The 22,169-nt window shown below is 34.5% G+C and overlaps 1 protein-coding gene and 1 long non-coding RNA gene across 7 annotated transcripts; one reads left to right on the top strand and one right to left on the bottom strand.

Moving 5' to 3' along the window:
* Positions 1-2,639: 2,639 nt before the first annotated feature.
* LOC136816093 (uncharacterized) lies at positions 2,640-4,273 on the top strand. Its single transcript, XR_010847798.1, has 2 exons — positions 2,640-2,910; positions 3,729-4,273. It is a non-coding gene; the product is annotated as an uncharacterized lncRNA (long non-coding RNA).
* Positions 4,274-5,647: 1,374 nt separating this feature from the next.
* On the bottom strand, positions 5,648-17,246 carry LOC136816094 (SLAIN motif-containing protein-like). Of its 6 annotated transcripts, none has more exons than XM_067072527.1 (17): positions 16,876-17,246; positions 16,546-16,700; positions 16,335-16,430; positions 16,155-16,187; positions 14,365-14,445; positions 13,941-14,069; positions 13,485-13,541; positions 10,502-10,561; positions 10,073-10,117; positions 9,782-9,808; positions 8,901-8,963; positions 8,102-8,272; positions 7,767-7,808; positions 7,384-7,518; positions 7,168-7,221; positions 6,807-6,945; positions 6,243-6,427 (listed from the first exon to the last, which is right to left on the bottom strand). In XM_067072527.1, exons 1-17 carry the CDS (start codon positions 17,136-17,138, stop codon positions 6,328-6,330), a joined length of 1,650 nt encoding a protein of 549 aa, XP_066928628.1. In that variant the 5' UTR covers positions 17,139-17,246; the 3' UTR covers positions 6,243-6,327. The 6 variants fall into 6 exon arrangements, with proteins under 6 accessions (XP_066928632.1, XP_066928631.1, XP_066928628.1 ...); XM_067072526.1 differs by having other exon boundaries at positions 6,243-6,430; XM_067072531.1 differs by lacking the exon at positions 8,102-8,272 and having other exon boundaries at positions 5,648-6,427.
* Positions 17,247-22,169: the final 4,923 nt, after the last annotated feature.

Below are 22,169 nucleotides of genomic sequence, written 5' to 3' on the forward strand. Positions count from 1 at the left end.
CTGTCTACTTTCTTCTTTAAATCTTCATTTTCATGTCGACTCACATTCAGTATTACCAAGAATTCAACTGAATACTTTTTTGAAAGACACTAGTCTTTTTTCAGTTTTTAATACTTTATTTAGAACAATATTTCCAACGAGAATGATGAAACGCTTCTCATTACATTGAACTAGTTCAAATTTTTGAACCATTGCATCCATCATCAGATATGTATGAACGCTTCTGTGCCAATTGCCTGTACCAGACGACCACGGCTTTTTCCTCGACACCGTTCCGTCTGTAACTTTTTACATTTATTCCCCCAGAGATTCACGGCGTCGACAAATTCGGTCAAGTTCTCCATCGTAGACGCGAAAGTGGTAACAAGTGATAGACCAACAGAGTGATAAAAAATCGCGTGTTGGGATAGAGATGGCTACTGTGCCAATGCCCGGCTAAAAAGAGTGGGTGGAAATCTAACTCAATTTTACATTTTAGAATTCTTGAATTCAAAAGTACCTGTGAATGATTTGAAGCCCGAAATTCGATAGGGGTGCTGCTTATAATGCTGTGATTTTATCTCGGGTTTTGTTTTTCCAGAGACCATTTGGTTTTGAAGTCTTTGCTTTTGGAGCAATTTCTTGTAAATCATTCATCATTCACAGTTTTAGTAGGCAGAATTACTTTCTAGACATTCTTTACACTTGATCACAACTCTTAATGCTTAATCCTGTTAGATCGTGCAATGTTAAAATAATTCGCAAATTGACTCATCCTACAAAAAGACTTATTTGCAATAATCCGTATCCTGTTATAAAAATTCGAATGTTTTAATGAAGTCATTTTCTGAGGATAGAAAGATTACGATGAAATGTTACCTAGATATGGCGTGGGTCAATGATCTGTAAAATTGCTTTATCATGAGTAGGTGTCTTTTTTAAAAGAGATTTGTCGTATTGCCTCTCAAAGTTACATTCCTGGATTTGTCGCTTGGTAACTTCTTACTTGCTATTCAAATGTCTTTCGATTTATTCAATACGAATTCCTAAGGCAAGTTCTGGGGGTGTTATAGACGTTTTCCCCTACTGTATTCGCTGCAGATTTTTGACTAGCCTGTATGATAAATTTGATAGTAGATACAAAGAAAAATGTTTTATCAATAGTTTTCTGTCTAGACAATTTTTTTAGTTTTTATAGAATTAGTCCAGTTAGGTGTTTAAGGTGCCTTGTGTTCTCCTCAACTTTTTATCAGTCCCACGCCCTGCCCTGCCCAGGATAATTTTCCAATTTTTCTATGGTACCCACACCATCCCACTACTATGTGTAATCCTGATAACTTCTTCATTGTCACCGAAAATTTTGCATAATGTATGAAGTGTTAGATGAGATTAGAATCTGACGTTGATATGCCATGAAAGGGTTGTATTAAAAAGGAGTGGGCAACACCTAATATTAAAGGTGGCACTGCTCTGAGGGTTGTTGATTCAGTATGTGGTAGTTTTGAGTGTTGATTGCATTGTTTTTATCCCTTTTGAATATCGCTTGTTGCAGCTTGTTGTGTTATTCTGGACCTAAACATGGTTTGGAAAATCTATAGGAGTTATTTCTTGTTGGGTTAACAAATGGTGGTCACTATTGGAGTTATTAATGATTTTTAATACTTTCTGTAACCGCTGTTAATGGTTCTCTTGACCTTGCTAGCATTAAGTTTAAAGCCCCGAATCCAATGGATGGGAACTGAAGCCATCTGAAACGGGTGTCCGATTGAACGCCACATTGAAATCAGAATCCATTAGTCAGATTCTGAAAAAAACAAAAAGTGCTAGATTTAATCCCTCATTCAAAAGTGACCCAAACGGGTGCAAATCCTGAAACCGTAAGTGTTTCTTGCTCGAAAAAGGTTGAAGCTTCCTCTCTTTGTATACTTGATTTGCAACCTAAAGGTAGACTGCACGTGCCGACCACGTCATCTTTGACTATTCTTTTGGAACGTTTATTGCATAGTAGGGGTTCTTGTAACGAGACACGTTCATAACAATTGAATGTCAAAACATGTTCTTCTAGCAAAGGATATGCTACCCTACTTTCCATATATGTCAATTTGATGCGCTCTTACCACAACAACGAGACTGATTATTGGTCTTTTATCCTTTTATGATAAATAATGTCAAACTGAAAATTGTTCCGCCTACTTTATCAATCATTTTGTAGAAAATATGGAACCCCACAGGTTCTATTTTCTATTTAGAAAATAAGATGATGACAATTAACCTATCAAGGAAAATAGAAAATTTTATATATTTCAATCCCTATTGTTAATTAATTACCGGGGGATGAAAAAAATCCTTTGGAGGATTATTTAACTTAAAGGGAGAGAAGGGGACAAACAGTATAAATGAAATTAAATCAGCTCTCACTTCTCATATTCGGTCAAAAGTGTATGGTTGATAAGACCTTTTTTAAGCAGTTTCATCTTCTCTGTACCACTCATTACATGAAGTGCAGCGTTATCAAAGAATAAATAAACATCTCCAAAACCTCCACTTCGTTATCAAGAGGAGAGAGAGAGACAAACGCATAAGGGGAAAGGAAGCAAGATTTTTTTCGCCTGTCTCCTATTACAGATTTTTCTAACAAAAATTCATTTTGTCTTTATTAGGAAAATTACAGACGTTGAACGGGGGTTACTGATAAAAATAAAGTACAACGAAATATAAATTGGAGACAACAGGAGGTAGCCCGCTATAAAGAAATGTGTAGCATTGGCTACTCTTGCTGCGCCATTCTGCTCTTGTTGGCAATCTTTGGTCACTTGATTGTTGTAGATTGTGCTCCAATTAACGGTGGCGATGACCCTTGCAAGTCGAGAAGATGGTGGGGTTGTAAACTGAAGCAAACTAACAATGGAGTTGATAAAGATAAGCAAAAAGGTATAACCCTGATTCTTTCATCTTGATTCGTTTGTCATACTCCTTGTCTATATATGTATGGTGATGTTACTTTGATAGGAACTAGCCTGACTACCAACAGGGTTGTACGAAAATTTATCCTACCTTGGGCCAAGATTCAGCCTTTGACTTCTCCGGATCTCAGGGAAGTGATGATGGACACGGGGCATTCCTTTTGTTATTTTCACATTAGAATATTTTGGAATAGGGTTTTTTTCCATTGAAATGTTTTGCTCTAATCTTTTCAACGTAAGTTATCACTCAACAACAAATATCATAAACATAAAACTCTACCAAATGTAGAGGATACAGTGCCAGTTGTTTATTTTGCTAAAGGTGTCGGCATCCGATGCCAAACAAATTTATCAAATTACAAAATTTACTTTCACCCTTGCCTATGAAAAGTAGATTCATTTTCCGGTTGGAAAATTTGCTTTGTTTTGCGGTTGTTTAATTTAAATGAAAACATTTTATACTGACTTTTTGCAAACTTGAAGTGAAAAAATGTACTCTGGTATCCGAAATTCCGTCTTTGCAAAACCCGTGTATCGCCAAAAAATGGTTTGGGAAAAAAAGGGAGATTCGATCCGGTCACAGGTAACAAAAACATATCCGAAAATCTGCCTGAGGAATCATTTTGAGGCACACAATAGATTTATTGATTCCCTCTGGCTTTTTGTATTTTGACCTCATATCAAACTTTTGAACCTCGGTGATGAAAATGTTGCTACAATGAGATAGGGGTGTTTCAAATTGTAAATATTTCAAATTTTTTTTAGCAATATCCTGATTTTCTTTAGAGCAATTTAACAACTTGTTGCGTGGAGTCCTTGGTGAGTTGGTCAGCGGTATGAAGAATGGGCGAAAACGAGGCTACGATGATCAAGAACTAACGCAACTTTTTGAAAACATTGAAAATAAACAGCAAATTGAAAAAATGGAAAAAGATATACATCAAAATGAAGTAGAAAAAACGCATCGCCTTTATGGATACCTAAAGATTTTATATGGTCTGGTTGACGACAAAATTAAAGAGCTAGATAGAAATACACTCGGACAAAACCAACAACAACAGCAAAACACATAACGACGTAGTAAAAACTGAAATATTAACTTTCATTAGATGTGGGAATAATTTCATTCTCTCATTTTCATTGAAAATTCACTACAGAGGTTTCTTTGCGAACCAATTTTCTTTCTCGTTAATAAAGTATTAAAAAGAAGTGAAACTTTTAGCCGAAACGGGCCCCTTTTGTAGTACATACTACTGATTAATTTATTTTTCACAGTATAAAAATTGTATATAAAGATGTATTTAATAACGATTTGTTTCGCATTTTACAAAGTGACTGTTTTCCCTTCTTTATTAGCCAGATTGTAAGGTGTTTCTATTTTTCCCACGACTCTTGTACCGTCGATCATTATAATACTGACGTGAGTGTTTTTTAAAGGAAATGCTTTTTTGGTTTCCAATCCAAATGTCGGAAAAGAAAAAGTACTTTTGAAGACAAAATTTTTTCACAGCTCTTGAATCAGTACTTAAAAGTCGGAAAGAACTCAAAATAGAATTTACACATTCGTGGTGATGTGGTAATGAATATTTAAATCGCAAAGGATGGCTAGTAATTATCCTTTTGTTGATAACCTCAAATTAAAGTGTCGAGCTCCTTTTCAGTACATCTTGAGTAAGTAAATAACGTAATCAAAACCGCATTTTCAGAAAGTAGAGCTAATTACTTCATTATCCGAATACCCCTATTGGAAGTTAATTAACATCGTGAATCTCACAGCAAGACGCCGTCTCTGGTAATAATGGTGATATCATTGAAAGCTTTTCGAATATACTCGAAATGAGCTTCGAAACTAAAATGTGATACCAATTAATACAGGAAATCTTGCGGTTCAACTGCACTTTACAGACTTTAGAACGTTGTTACAATCAAGGTCATAATATTTGAGAAAAAGGGAAATTTCACCGGGAAGTTTTGAAACCACAATCGATTTGTAAGTAGGTAAGTAGGATCGTAGGGTAGAGTTTTAACGCTAGACTTAGAAATTAGGACCTTAGTATCTGAGGATCCAAAAGTTCAAAAGTAGTCCAATAAGGCTCAGAATATAGCCTGGAAGTCTGCCAACCCCTCCCAAATTGAAATACCTTATCGGGGAAAACTTCGTCGGGGAAAAGTGACGAAATTTTGGACAAGTGACGAATATTTTCCCCGGCGAAAATTTTCCCCGATAAGGTATTCCACTAAATTAAAGAAATAGCCCAAAATCGATTTTCTCGCCGTAACTTTAAATCTTGAAAAACGTTAAAATAACCGGAATTCTCAGTATATTTCAACCATGATTGTAGGTGTCCAGACCTCTTTGTCCCATCTGAAAATTTTGGACTTAACAGTCGTAATTTTGGTGAAGTACTTGAGTTTTTCTGAAGTACTTGTTCGGGTGACCAGTGTATAGGAATCTGTTATAAAACTTCTGAATTTGGGAATCTTACAGATGAGATTGAGTTTTTATAAGATACTTTAATAATTGGTCATTTGAAGTAATAAAAATGACGCGCTCTTTAGAAAAAGTAACAAAACTGTTTTATTACTGGTAAACGACCAACCAAATCAAATAAGAGCTTGTAAAAACGTCGTCCCAAATCTTACAGAGAAAGAGGATAAAATTATCTGCCTCAGGCGTAGAAAGATAACGGACAATTTTTATAATGTGAGCATTTCCTCAAATGTTATTTGCATCATAATAAAAGAATTTACAAAGCACAAAAATTATGTAAAGAGGAAAAATATATAGATAGATAATAAAATTAGCAGATAAAAAAACGAACAACAAAAAAAAACACAAAATATTAACTATATTTAGCCGTATACCGGACATAGAACAAAAATAATTAAGAGAAAAATGTGCAAGATCGGAATTAAACCAAAGAATAACGAGTTATGAAAGTTCTCGAAAGATATTTTGAAGTTCGATCGAAAGATAAGCCTTCCATTAAAAATTTTAGCTGCCTTTATCTTCTCGTGATTTTCTAGTCTACATGAAAAAGTGAAAACAAGAGAATTCCCCGAATAATTTTTTAGTTTTACAAAATATAATTTACTTTAATTATATAGGATATCTTCAAAATGCTCAAATAAATATGAGAGAAAAATAACATTAAACATTTTTTGCCAGATTGATTTCTCTGTACGATTTAAAAATTAAAAAGGGTTAAAAAGTTAGTGTCTTTTCCATTATAATTCGTGTAATATTTCGGATTCTTCCAGAAAATCATTTTCATTTTTGAAGTCTCGTTCTCGCTTAAGCCCGGTCCAATCCAGCTCGAAATTGGGAAGCACCCAACAGACTGCTCATGTGCATCCAAACATCACTGACTTACCAACAACCAGTTTAGTAGTTAGCCTGCATACTTTGTGTAGTAGGTCCACTTCCACGTGGGCGGGCGATTCCACTTGGACTTGCACTTCGTCGTGGTCGGACTCCTCCTTCACTGCTGTAAACAAAGGAAGGAAAAGTTAACTTTTAAACATTACCCCTTCCCTCACCACTTGAAAGATTTTTTTCATTCGACGATTGCAACAATCAGTGCCAAATTATTTGTTTTTTTATGAAATCCCCGCTCCCCTAACTTCAATGGTTGGATTTGTAGTTTGGGTGTTTTCAACCATTGAAACTGGTGGTCTGGGGGTTGATGGGGAGTGAAATCAAAGTTCTGAAGGTGTTTATCAAGGCTTACTGCCAACATATTATCACACTGATTGAGACAAAGTGAAGACAAACAACCCAAGTACCGTAAACAACTTGTTTTTAACAAATCTTGTACATAAGTGAGAAAAAAAAAGACCGAACAAAATCTAAAATACACGTACCTTCGCATTTGAGGTATGGATCCTGTGCTTTTACGTGATTGGGGAATACCTCCTTGGACTCTCGCTATTTGAGGCGATTCTTTGGATTTCCGAGGAGCGGGGATTCCGGCGTCACTGCCAGCTCCTCTTCGTCGAGCAACTGTGGGAAAAACAGAAAAGACAAAAGCGTTTTAATATCATATAACAAAAATATCCCTCATAGTGAAGGTTTAGGTCGGTGAATCAGACTAGACAAGGCGCTACATGGTTAAAGTTTTTGGTTTAAAATGTCGTAAGCATGATACACCAAAGAGAGTAAATGCGAACCATCACAACCAATAGTACAAAGGGAAGATTTTAAGAGAACATAACAAAAGGTTACCTGCTCCAGAGCCTCCATCACCGGAGGGTATTTTTGCTACAAGTGAGCTGTCTCCTGAAACAGTAAAATAATAAAAACATCTGAGTGATATAACTTTCAAAAAAGGGATGAAAATTTAAATCGCTTTGAAACATTTATCATTTGTTTGACCACTAATATTTCACTAATATTTAAACATACAAATGACAAATTGAAATGGCACCAAGTTCGTCTTACCAACATCTGAAGGAGCAGATGAGGATTTAGGGACACCGATTGAACCACGTGGTTTGATCTGGCCAATAGAACCTCGAGGACGTACACCACTTCCGCTGTTTGATGGTGGAGCGTCTGATGCTTTCCTCCGTTGCACTGTGTGAGAGAAGAAGAAAATGAAAAATCAATTATCTATTACTATTATTTCTTCAGTTGGACTGCAATAAAGCATTTCGAATCCTTTTGTAGCAGTGCGGATAAAGAGAAAACCAAAAGAGCATTGAAAATTTAAAAAAAATTTGATGGAAAGTAATTTAATGTCAGGAAAAGTAAGATCGATATTTCTTCGAGGAAAAGTTCCTAAGAAATTGTCATTCTGTGATAGTTTTAAAAGGTCTCTTTACCCGGCTTTGCGATTCCAGCACTTGTCCGTGGCGATGGAGTGTCTAAGGAAATGAGACGAGAGAAATAGAATAGGAGTGGGTCAAATCCATGACGAAGTTTGCGAATATGAAGTTACAACATTTTATAAGGAATAGAAAAGGAGAGTGGGTCAAATCCATATGACGAAGTTTGTGATAATGAAGTTATTATTATCGCGGTTTCATCCGGTATTATATTTAACTATATTAATTCTTTAGTTGTAATTTAGGTTTAAGATGTTTTGCTATTGGATTTAAAATATTTAGTTATTAAAGTTAAAAGTTAAATGATGGTAATTTATCAAAAATGTATGTACTGTGAACTTTCTTCAATAATTCAGCGGAGTGATTCTTCCGTCCAGCGCTGCTCGGATTGATCAATATATCTTCAGCGAAAGATGCTCGCTTTAATGATTCCCCTCTCTTCAATGCTGCACCGCCATCATGTTTTTTGGGCTTGTCTGATTTTAATGATTCACTTCGTTTGGCTGTATTATAGTTTAAATTACATTACTTTAACCATTACTAAATGTTATTTTATATTTTATTTATTTTTACAATTTATTTAGTCCATTCGCTTTTTAAGCGTGCACTAATTTGTCCTTTGCTTGCCTTTTTTCAACCACTGCTTCAATTCTGAGAAATTAATTATATGCCTTTGTATAAAGATAATTCAGAGCAATATAAGTTTTGAGAAATAACTTTAGAAGGTAGTTTCTTAGATTCGGAAAAGTCTTTTTCTTACAATCATTTCCCTTCAAAGAGTTTCTTTCCGGATGCTGTAACTTTCGATGCAATAGCCTTATTTCAGTCTTATATATCTGAAATCGAGAGGCTTCAAAGTACCAATAAAGTACATAACATAACATAAAGTTTTTAGCGTCATTAGATAAAAAGTTGATATGCTAATTTGAAAGAAATTTTGAAATTTTGAAATCATCAATCTTGTAAATTAAAGTGCTCCGTGTTATCTTTTCAACGGTTTCAAAAATTTGTTAGAATTGAAGCATTTGTTGAAAATGGCAGACAAATCAAGAATTCTTGCAAGATTTTTCTTGCATTGAAATTCAATACGTTAATAAAAGTGTGTCTATCAAATAAAAATGAAAAGCAAACCTCGTTTAGGAGCACCTCTCGGTACAACAGGAGCAGAATCGTTGAAATCGTCTTCAGCAAAGTCTGGAAATCAGAAAAAACATCAAATCCTTTTAGTCAGTTTCCCTTCAATCTCAAGTGGAATAATTCAATAGTGTGGAAGCAGTCTATTTTTATGTAGCTCCAAAACTTTGTAAAAAACAGGACTAGTCTAGCAAGCTAGACGACTAATTTATACATAGTAGAAATAAAGCAAAAAGTAATGAATGGAACAATTTTAGTCCTCTAGAAACCTTTGTGCACAAACTCCAAACAAAAGAAAAGTGTCAATATTTGCAATTATAATTTTTTCCCGCTCAAAATAATTCTTGAGAAAAATGTGTGTGGATTTGTGTATTATAAGTTTTTCATTTGAGTTGATTTTGTTTTGAGAGTTTGTTGTTGCTTGATAAATTGTTTTCTCGCTACGCAAGTTTCTGCGTAGCTAGCCCCTGTATCTATAAGGCTGGAACACCGGATTCTTCCAGTCGTTTATACAAACTAAATCCCGTATTATTATTAGTAGTATTGGTATTATTAGTATTACACGCATTATAAACGACTCCAGTCTAAAACAGGACTGAAATTCTCTAAAATTATAATAGCGCTCCGCGTCTCGTACGTCATAATTATTTCAAGTAGAAATTAGTACGAGTTCCAATCCCGTTAAACTTATTAGCTTTTTTTTGTAATTGTAATCAAATAGCGTGCAATAGCAATTAACGCAAAGGAGGATAGTATCGCAAGTCGTACAAACAAATAAATTTTGTGCAGATTTGTTACTATTTTTAGATTCGGAGAGTAAAAGACTCATCAATCGCATTAATAAAAGAAGAAAGAATTAAGATAATAAACTGACTGACCTTCATCATATTCTGGCACAGCTGCACCTAAAAACAATCAAAAGTCAATCAGTAAAAGTTGCCCTCCGGAATATTAACATTTACTTAGCCTCGGGGCCAAATTTTTTAATTTTGGAAATAGTCATTCGTTAGGGCGTTTCTTTTGGAGCGTAACAAAATTACGTGGTTTATGATTATCAATAATATGTATAGAAGGAAAGTAGAAAAAAAAGAAATACTCTTGCTTCCTTAAAAATATTGAGCTCAAAGTTGGAATGTGTTACAGAATACAAAATTGCTGATAGAAATTACGTGGAGCAACAGCCCTTCTTGGTTTGACGCCTCCTGAAGGTTTGGCTGAAAAGAAAAGAAATTAATGAGTCATTTGAAATATCAAACAAAATACCAATAATGTTTTCTAGAAAATAATACCTCCATTTCTTTTCAATATGAAGATTTTAGGAACGCCTCCGAAAGAAGGCCTCTCCAAAATCATAGCGTCAGCCCCCCCTGCTAGTTGGGGGTGAGTTACAACCTCCAAAGGGCTAAAAGATGTTTAAAATATTTAGGGGGACCTTAGCAATATCTTTTCGAACTGCAACACAATTTAATTGGAATACGTAACCCTTTTTTCGTGGAACAAACTATTAAAAGTGTCGAGGGTTAAAACTCAGGAAGGACCTAAACTCAGGCTGACGCTATACAAAATTTACACAATTTGATTACATAATATATGCTTACCAACAAAATCCTCATGGTCAAACTGGTCTGATTGTCTTGGTGCAGCCAGTTGGTTGATCGCTAAATAAAAAATATTAAAAGTTAATCGCTGAAGAATTTTATTAACGATAAGAACACAATTGTCAATGCTACTTGTCGTTAAAGGTTTCATTTTAACATAAGTGTTCCCGTTTCATATCAGACACAAAATTCATACCAGGACAGTGTCTGCCTATTGTTATATTATGCTGATATAAGCAAGAAACGTGTTTTTCTTTTCTTATTTCTGACCAATCTTGCTCCACATCCGTGTCGATCCAATGTGAACAAGCTAGATGCTGAATGGACCTACCTGATGATGAAAGTTAGATAGCAATGCGAGGAGAAAAATGAAAAAAATCAGTCAGAAAATATAGCGTTTTGCAAGAGAGAAAATCGAGCGTTTTGCAAGAGAGAAAATGTTTTTCGAAAATCGGGCACCGTCACATTTTAGGTATTGTCATTTTGCATGAGTGTGCAAAATTTCAAAAAAAAATATAAAGTGCAGCTCGAGAAATTCAAGAAATACTGTCTTTCCGGCGAAAATAAGTTGTTCCGGCGGTTTTTAAATAGTTCCAGCTTCAAAAATCAATTTTATTGAAAATTGAAACATGTTTGATGGTGGGCATTGCTATTGCTAATGTTTTTGAATGAAAAAACAACCAATTATAAGGAAAAAGTCCAATGAAAACCCAGAAAAACGGTGATTTCCGGCATATTTCCGGCATTTTCAGCCGGAAAAATTTTTTCTTAAAAATCGGACTCGGCCATGTTTTGCATGAAAGTATAGTCCTTGAAGAGTCAGAAAACGTGTGTGGCGTTATTTGGATCAGGCACAAATTTCCATAATAGCGGATTTTAGATTTTCAACCCTTTTTAGCCCTCTTGCTTAAAAAATTTTTTTTTTGGACTTTAAACATAGACATATTATATACCAATCGATCACAAATTTTATGCTGATTAAGAAAAAAGGTCAGAATCATGGTCTGAAAATTTCTTTATCTGGAGATACATATGAAGCACTTTCGATTTCGATTTTTTGAAATGACTACTTTTGGTTCCAGATTTGCGTGGCTGTAACATTTGATTGGCTTACTTAATTTACTTGAAATTTTCGGAGGGTCTTGCCTACTGTTCAAATAATAAAATTCAGGAAAATTTTTTTTCTACATGAATTTCGAAATCCATAATGGCGGATTCAAAATTTTCTTTCGTCACATGGGCTCTTAGGCTCTGCTAGCCTAAGAAAAATATTTTTTGAGCTTAAAACCCTGCATATTATATACCAATCGATTAGAAATCAAGAGATACGAAGTACTTACGTTTTCTAAGTTTTGAAAACGAAAGTACTTCATAGCTCGAGTTTTTTCAAGCAAGAGGACTAAAAGGGTTGAAAATCTAAAATCCACCATTATGGAAATTTGTGCCTGATCCAAATAACGCCACACACGTTTTCTGACTCTTCAAGGACTATACTTTCATGATCAAAAGAAAAAATGACTATACGCCGATGTGCATACGAGACCTAACTCAGCCCCTAGAGTAATTGATATATACGTGAGCATGAACGTTAAACAATCATTCAGAACACAAATAGTGACGATTTATTAAAATTAGTCGTTTGTTTCTTATAAAAAAAACGTTTAGAAACCAAAATTTCATGCTCTTGAAATATTTTTTCATATTCAAGACTTCGTGAGCATAAAAAGACATCTATCTCATCAAAAAAATGAGTAATTTAGTTAAGAACATTGATGTATATATATTAATAGTGATTCTTATAGATAAAAATGCGTTTTTTGAGCTGAAAAACTCGTTTTTTACAAAAATCTGTTTGAGCCATCTTTTTCCTACTTTCATGCAAAAAATCAGAAAAAAACAACGATCCAATATTTCAAGTCCAAAAAACCCTTTTTTTAGCCTTTTTTGGCCCAAATTTGCCCAAAAACATTTTTTTTCGAAAATCAGGCTCCGTCACATTTTGGCCACCACCATTTTGCACCTTTGTACCAAAAATCAAATGATTCCTATGATTCAATCTCGAGAAAAGCTGGTAACGAACGGACGGACGGACGAACGGACAGAGGTGAATTTATAGGACCTCCACCCCACCGGGGTAGGTCCAAAAACTAATGATAAAATCTCGAGAAAATGCCAAAAACCAGTTTTTCCCGAAAATCGGGCTCCGTCACATTTCGGCCATTGCCATTTTTGCATCTTTGTGCCAAAAAAAACAAAAAAAACAGAAAATCTCGAGAAAAGCTGGTAACAGACGAACGGACGAACGGACGAACGAACAGACAACAGTTAATTTATAGGACCTCCACCGGGGCACCCGGAGGTAGGTCCAAAAAGCTTATGAATTAAAATTGATGAGTAAGCAAACGATACCACTCTTATTTCAAAACAAAACCTTTAAGTTAATCGCTGAAGAATTTTAATAACGATAATAACACAATCTGCAATCCTACTGGTCGTTAATTGTACAAGTTTGAATTGAGATCTCAAGAAAAAACGCTGAAGTCAACAAAAAAAATAATGGTTAAAATAAGCATTTAAGGGTCAAGAAATGGTCATCACTGGTCCAGATGGTCAAAATTTAACAAACGAGGCAATTTTTCCTTTGGTTCAGTGAGTTGAATCAGATTAAAACTTCAAATTTCCAACTTAAAATTCGATAATTTGATAACGTAATTTAGGCCATTTGGATCCTAAATTGGCCCATACTAACATGGAAATTTATATTCCACCTGATTTCACATAAAATTTGGAACCTTGGTACATAATACGTCAAGTAAGTTCGTTGATCCCGAAGCGTAAAAAAAATCATGGACTCAGCTCATGGACTACCATTGCAAGAAAGAAAACTTAAATCCTGAGCTATCACATTATGGACTCTTCCCTTTATTAAAAGTGGAGGAAAGCTTTTTTTTATTTCAAAAAACTGATTTCAACATTATCTTACTTGATCCGACACCTCTCCGCACGACCGCACCACCACGTGGTTTGACATCATTAGGCGCTGAAAAGTCAAAGTAAATTTCAAATAGGCCATTCCACAGTCAAATGGATCATGGGTAGTCAGGAATGGTTGCACTCTAGTAATGACTTCAAAACTTTGAACCAATAGTAAGTCATCATTAGCGCGCAGTGGTCCTGATTACCCATCACGCTTTGCGACTGTGAAATAGCCTATACATAAAGCATTCATTCCAATCGTTTACCTTTCCAAATAAAAAGAGTTTATCTAAGAATATTCAGTCGATCTTACAGAGTCCTCGATTCTGGAATGACTTAGATATGCTTGTGCCATTTTGTAACTCGCAAATTCATAGCTTTATCACTGCGATCCTAAAGCGAATTTTGGGACTAGGCACAAGTTTACTACTCATGATCACCACAACAAGGGATAAACTCTTACGTGAGTTGAAATCGATTTTCATGGGTACTAGTTCATCCTCATCATCGCTCCAATCCAAGGAGAATGGTTTCGAATCGTTTGCATTCGATTGACCACGTGGAATTGCTGGTTCAGACCAAGCTTGTCGTTCTGTAGGTAATATGAAAAAACCTATGCTCTAAACTATATCATGGTATGTAACAGTTAAATTTCAGTTAAAGTAGGTCGTAATTAAAATGGAAATTCAAAAAGTAAAAAGCAAGATAAAACTCGTAGTTTCCATGTATTCAATAAGTTGGCACCTAAGTTTTCTTTGCGATAGAGCTGACACGGTCATTTACTGTAGTCGTTAATTCTAAAAGTAAAAAAGTTAGTAAGTTTTGTAAACTCAATGTTACGTCATTCAGTTAGTCATGGTAAGCATGTGAATTTGAATGATGAGTACCTAGATCAGAATTGATCTTTTGATATGCAAGAGATAGTTCTTTTTCTGGATCAAAATCATCATCGTCATCAAGTTTGGCATCTAAAAAATCGTCAAGTCAGTCATAGTGGTAAAGAGTGTGTGTGTTTGTAGGTGACATTATGGTTTGGTCAGGATCATTATGTTGTATGATGAAGTGTGGATGATGGGTGAATTAATTATCATGGACACTGTTCTTTTTTGAAAAACAGTGATGTTAGTTGTGTGAGATAAGTAATGATGTAAGTTTGAAAATGTATGCTAGGGACAGGCATAGTGTGCTTTCATACGATAATTAATGTGAATGGAAGGACTAATTATTACACCTTATTACACGAATATTACTAGTCTTTTTATTAACACGAGTTGAAAAATTTTGTGTTAATAAAAACCAGCTTTATTAAAACCAAAATTTGTGTTAATTTCAAATTTGGGGAGTTTCTAAACATCGACCAGAAATGGCGACCACGACCAGTGACCACGACCGGCGACCAGATAAAGTTGGGTTATCGAGTTTTTCCTCTTTCTCCACCGTAGAGTCTTTCTCTTATGATAATTTATTTAAATCGAATTGAAGAGTAAAGCTCACCCCTGTCTCACTTACTGTGATTATAAAGTCACGTCCAAAACGTGTAGAGCAGCCATTTCAACGGTCTTGGAGCTTGAATAGAGTGTCACTTTCTATCCTTTTGTATTTTCGGCATCAAATTAATTAGTGGCAAAATTTGTGCTGGAATTTATTTAGGAAGCTCTATATTTGATCATCAGATCATTATTTTGTCAAAATAAGTCATTTTGACAATGTAAGGACAATAGAATAATTGATGAGATTGATATCTCTAAAACTGGCCTTCCCAGCTTTTTCCTACTGGCAATTTCTATCTATTCATACTAAAGGCATCTCATTCGGTACAATTAAAATATTTGGTGTAATCAAGTTTACAGGCATCACACTTAATTGCCCTGTCAATATTTTTGTCAAAAAGTGTCACTTTGTCTAGAAAATGACTGGTAACGTCAAAAGTCACTTTTAGTATTCTCTAGCTAGAGTAATTCTCAGCCACGTGCTCAGTGGTTCATTTGAAAGCCACATCAGGACTCGATTTGGATGTTCTCTACGGTGGAGAGAGAGCAGGTAAACTCGATAACCAAATTTATCTGGTCGCTGGTCGTGGTCGCCATTTCTGGTCGATGTATAGAAACTCCCTCAAATTTGAAAATTGTGCAAATTTCAAGGCCGTTAAATACTTGCCAAGTAATATTCGTGTAATAAGTTAAATACGGTTTATTTGTATATTGGCAATAAAATGTCAAGGGATTGTGAAAAGCACCAAGTAAAATTTCATTGTATGGTAAATGCATGGTAAAATTTGAAGTTATAAATTGCCTGAGCATTGCATTTACTGATCCAACGAAAATCAAAATTGTGATGATTACATAATGTTTATAGTGTGAAATAAAAGATTTTGTTTTATGTCAACATAAAAAGCTGTTTGTTGGCAAGCTGTGGGTTATGTTGATGATATCCAAAGGTCAAGAAAAACACTGTTCAATCAAAATAGTGAGCTTATGAAAAAAGAAGGAGATGCAAAAAAGAAAGTTTGCAGATTTTTACACGGCATGAAACACTTTAAGTAAATAATTCAGACAAAAATGTGATAAAAATAAAATGAATAGAAATGATTCAAATGTCTGTGAATTATGTCCTTTCAGAAGTTAACCACATCATAACTTATTCAATATCATATTAATAATAATTAGTTGAAACTCACTCAATGATCGACTCCTCGATTCATTATCCTTGTCTGTAAAAGCAGAATTAAATGTAAAAATGTATAATACAATGAGTTTCCTTCTAAAGACCAAAGATTATCAAAATCCTCTCAAACTCAAATGTAACAGAAATTTTGAAGATGTAAAATATGATGATTCATTATCAAAAAAATGGATACCTTCATCATAGTCCCAGTCAAGACTGTTGACACTTTGCATACTTTCTTTGCGTATATTGGAAATCTTCCTATGTTGTGGGTCTGTGTGGAATAAACCTTAAACAAAAGATATCACAAAATGAATTCAAAAATTCAATAAAGTTCAGAAAATATGGCAACATATCATACATAATATCAAAATAAAATGAATAATAAAATTCTAAACCATTACCTTTTCGTTTTTCTATTTTCATTACATCTAGTTTTGCAGATAAAGATCCTCTAACCCTTAAGAGCTCTGGCGTGGTTAGATTTTCTGTCAGCCATTTTTCAGGTGTCTGTATTCCTTTTCCAGGAGTTTGAATCTTTTGAGGTGATTCATACAACCTAAAGTTAAAGGAAAACGTCTTGGGGAAAAGACTTCTTTTCGAAAAAGATAATATAAGGTACACAAAAAGTCTAAAAACTATCTACGCTGAATAGAAGAAAAGCCAAAAGCTTTCATTTTTACAAGAAAACGGTTTCTGGCACTCCAGAAAGTTATTGTTTTATCAAAACATACCAGCTATTTTCATCTTCTGAATTAATTGTTCGATTAAATTCTGGATCTGTCACCTCACTTGCATTTTCCAAGGAACAAATATCGTTTTCAGTAGTATGTCCATTATGAAAACCATTTTCTAATGTCTTTTCACTATTTGAGGATGATAAAGAGTTTTCTGTTTCTAGTTTGTTCACCAAACCAAGAAGCCGATTAATACTTGTTGGCTTTTCATCATTTTCCATCAACCCATTTTCATGAGGAATTGCAACATCTTCATCCATCTCATTTAAACCAAATCTTTTTACTTTGATTTTCTTTTAATCAAATCTCATGATTTAATGTTTTAAAGTATTATCTATCACCAAGTTCAAATTAGTGAGCTGATCTAAACAGAAGAAGAGAATATGATTATGATTGTGTCAAATAAAATGTTAAACATTTTAAAAGCATTATTGAAGTTACACATAATTTATCCATACTTTATTGAGCTTCAATTTGAAAATATTTTTAAAATGCTCCTGTTGATATTTGGTGACTTTGGATCAAATATTTTTAATACTATTTTAATATGTCTTTTAGGGTCAGGTGATCAGATGCTGTCCATCATTATTATGAAACCCCATGGCAAAAATAGCCTTTTTTATGAAAAGCACCTAAAAGGTGACATTTTCTGTCTCTAGTAGATGCTGCCCTGAGTTTTTATTTTTTGACATTTTCGAGATTTGAAAAAATTTGGCATTATCAACAATAAGAATAATTTAAGTACATTGACAAATAATACCCCTACAAATTCTCAAAGACCCAGCCCCACACTTTGGTATTGATAGCAACTTGCCTATAAAACTTGAGGAAAGGATCGATAGCAAGGCCCTGGGTAAGGTATCTGGATCTTGACTCCTCTCCTGTATTTTAGAATAATTTCAGATATTTTAGCTTATTAGTTCAAACGTTGTTATTGACTTCAAAAATTGGTTACAAATAATTGGCTTAAAATTGCTTGTTTAGGGCTCGAATAGGTTTAATTTTTAACCAAATAGGTTTATTGCGTTGTTTTCTCATATAATTCAGTACAACAAATGAAAAAATGGTCACAATAGGTTAAATCTTGACAAAAAACACTGCATCCAAATGAATTAGCAGTAAGTACATAATCTTTTGAACATTGCTCTTGAGGGAAAAAGACATATATATTGAAAAGAAATACCTCATTGAAAAGATTTGTTTTGGGAATGGAGTTTTGACCACCATCCCCTTTTACCTTAGTATAAAGTTGCAATATGCCTTCAATGTAGGTAGACGATCCTGGAAATACCTGGTAAAAATCCTGATAAATTTGAAGGGAAACCAAAGTACACCCCAATAGTACATATTTTACATAAAATTCTTCTGGAAAAGAGTATATACAATTTAGAGAGCTTGGTACCAAAAATGTCCGGATTTCTACTTCCCTTAAAAAATCAAAAAGCTTTTCTATGACATGTTTATCCTCCAATTTCTTTGTATGCAACTCAAAACATAGTTTGGTTGCCACTTTGGTATCCTATACTATCATCAACATTGTTTGTGTGAAAAAGCACCTTTAAGAGTGCCATGTAACACTCCCTACTTTTTTCCATCCTCATACTAATTTCTTCTATTAAGAAACTTTGAAAATAAACGATAAGGGTAGAAAGTATTTTTACTTGATGTATATGCAATGACAAGAACAGTTTAAACATTTTGATGGACAATAACACGTTTGCCGTGACGTCTCTCTCATTTTTTAATATATATCATAATATAGTTGTTTTTGGAGAACGCGAAGGCCTATTGAATACCTTATCGGCCCTTTTTACGTCAGCCCTAATTTAACGCGGGCCCTTATTCTGCCACAGCCTAATTTTGGGCTTATGCCAATTAGGGCAGTAAATAATCGCTAATTCAGGCTTGAAAACAGTAATAACTAAAATTTACATTAAAACGTCATCTTTCAGTATTAAACTGTTGAAAATTCCATTGAAAATCATTGATTTTCGTGAAGTTTTGGATATAGAGTAAAAAAATGGATAATTTTCATCCTTTTTTCATACCTAAAATCCTTTAAATTGAGAAAAAATGGTCAAAAATTAACGCTGCTTTTAGGTAAAAAGTCTTGCGAACTTGATTCAGATGTTGTTTTTTCTGTAGATCTTTTTCTTGGGAAGTTGATCTTCAAATTAGTTTTTAGGGTTGGCTTTGCTCAAATGTTTTCGTCTATGGCTCAAACTTTAGACAATTTCTCATAGTTTTTGAAAATGTTAATTTCATTAAAAATTGCTGGGTTATTTTTTCATGAATCCCTTTAGAAGTTTTGCAGCACATTTTTTTGCTGCGAGTCAAGTAAACAATATAGCGCTTTCGCAAAGTGTACGTGTCGTGTGACTACTTTAATGGGATAAACTTTCGCGGGGATTAAGTTTCGTGGATTTCGCAGATTTGGGTGTCACCCGCGAAAATCCGCGAAATTAAATCACAATGGCAATGGAAATTAGGAAGGGTCTCATCCGCGAAATATTTCTAAACAAAAACTCAAAATATGTTAAATAAATACTATTTGAATGGTTACTTGCATAAAAAAGAAGCACTAATAATGTGTTTTTCAGCAACCAACATGCATGATTTGACAGTAAAAGTCACAAAGTCGCGAAAATATTGTCATCCAATAGTACCACCCGCGAAATTAAGTCCCCGCAAAATTTTTGAATCTCGCGGATAGGCCCAATTGCGAAATTTAATCCTCGCGAAAGTTTATTCCATTAAAGTCAGTCAGGAGTTCTATCCTAATTAAGCATATTTTTTTTGATCGCACAGACTTTCTTAAATACACCGTTTAGGAGTGTCGACTGCGCACGCGTCAATCCAATTTTCCATTGTTTTGATTTTAGCGATCACGGAAAATTCACTCTCCTCCGTTCTCATAAGGAAACATAGCAGAAAAACGGTAGGTAAAGAACTCCTTTTAATCATAACTTCTTTTCCTCTTGATGAATTTTTGTGAAATTTTCAGGAGAGACTTATAAAATTATCATTGATATCATGTTCAAATATCTAAATCATTCTCTTTAAAGGAGAGACAAAAATTCACAATGTTTACATTCCTCTAACCTTTCACAGTACTAAAGTGCGCATTTTTACCTACCATTTTTACCGGGCCTCTGCAATGGAGTACTGTGAAATGGCGAGACTCCTAAACGGTGTATTAGGATTATCCCTTTGTTTTTCAATCCTAATTAAGAATATATATTGAATTTCCAGTTTTTTTCCAAAAATACAAATTTCCACAGATCCTTATCAGCCTCCAATGAAAGAATTTAGTGTGTAGAGCAAATTTTGAAAGTTTGATACAGTAATATGGATGGAGTCTTGAGTTATATTATGACATTTAGAAAAATGTTCTATTATCCGAAGACAAAAACGCGTATAAAACGCGGGTGTATTGCCCTATCTACACGTAGCAGATAAACATTTATAATGTAGCACAGGCTTTAAAATTCCTAATTAGAACTAACGTGCCTAATTAGGCAGATTTTTACTTATGGCGTCATTTTGAAGCCCATGATTACTCATAGTTAGAATTTGCGGATTTTGTCTGTTGGTGAAGAATCTGAATTTTAAAAATCATATTTTTAATTAGGATTTGAGAAAGTCCGTGCGATCGAAAAAAATATGCTTAGAGGGGGGTACCCAGTGCACGAACGGCAAACTTATTTTTCACTTTTTTCGCTTACTTTTAGTTTTTACATAAATCCTTTTTGACCATCTTGTAGACAAGGTTGAAGTCCTTCTTTCAATTTGTTATCACTTTGTTTGAAAGCGTCTTCTTGGAATAATAAGCCGTAGAAGCGAGCGCTATTCGGACCCAGTCCGCGAACGAGGAACCAGTGCGCGAACGATCTTTTGAAAGAAAAAAATAGAGCTCTGCTCGCAGGTAATACTTTAACTCTCTTCCGAGATGATACAGGGGTATTTGAACTTTTCAAAACCAGGCGCTTTTTCACCAAAAAAGCGTCTTTTTTATAAGAACTTTAGCGTCTTACTAACCTGTTTATTTTTGTAAATATTTTCTTGTCGTCCATTTTTTTTGTTTTTCTTTTTCAAGTTTTGCTCATCGAAAAGCGCGGCAATGTAGTGTCTTCTTTTTTAATCGAGATCGCCAGCGCTTTCGAATGTTTTGACGTTGCAATGTCTTCATTTTGAATATGGTGTTCGGATCGTTCGCAGACTGGAACCTTTTTTATATCAACTACTGGTGATATGTTTCTATTGATTTTGAATTAATGAGCTAACATGTTTCAATGAAATTTTGTGTGATGGAAGATAACAGGTTTTTAAAAGAGGAAAGTCATTTTCAGAACTCTTCTTGCGCAAATTTTCTTATAAAAAACATTTTCTCTCGCGATCAGCCATGTTTACAAAAATCCCGATTTTCGTGATTTTTTTACTTGGCCTCGTTCAAAATCGGTTTGGTGTTGTTCTAGTGCTCCGTTTATTTTCATTTTAGGAGAGATTGCAAGGAAAAGTTTGAGGATTCTGCTGCACAAAGGAAGTTCTATAGAAGTTTGTTTTTGGTTGATTTTTTCAAGTTCAAAGCCGCTCGTTCGTGCACTGGGACCGTTCGTGCACTGGTGATATGACTCTAATTAGGATAGAACTCCTAACTGCGCCTGAAAGTAACAAAACTGAATGTTGAAATCCCTCTTCTAATATTCTGACATCCTTCTTTTCTTTAGAGATAGGAATAATAGGAATGTCAATCACTTATAGACAAAAGATTTTTTCCTTTCTGATCGCTAAGCGAAGAAAAATAGTATATCTTTATCTCTAAAAGGTAAAGTAGAATAGATAGAACACTTACGGTATTGTTTTATTGATGATAGAACAACAACATAAATCAAAAGACAAAATATTGGCTTTATCAGTTTATTCTCCTAAGAATTTGAGCAAACAAAAATTTATAGAGAGATCCTACCATTCTAAGATTAATCACTGAAAAACCTTCCATGATATGGGTGTTTTGGCTTCCTCTGTCCTCTTCGAAATTTCTTCTCTAAATTTTCGCTCACTACTCGGGTACCATATTGCGACTCATTCGGCAAAATATCAAAATTTCTATTTTTTTGTAAGAACACAACACCACAGGGACATACAATCGCAGTCTGTTTCTCTAAAGAATCCTGCTAACCGGCTCGCGGGTTTTTGATAAATGTAGGATCCCGGATTCTTTAGATCAATCCCTCCATCGCCTCTCTCCTGCAGCAATTACCTCCTTACCGACGTGCTATCATTCCAAAAGT

The sequence above is a fragment of the Clytia hemisphaerica genome, unplaced genomic scaffold (genome assembly GCF_902728285.1).
Source record: "Clytia hemisphaerica strain Z4C2 unplaced genomic scaffold, Clytia hemisphaerica genome assembly, whole genome shotgun sequence".
NCBI lineage: Eukaryota > Metazoa > Cnidaria > Hydrozoa > Leptothecata > Clytiidae > Clytia > Clytia hemisphaerica.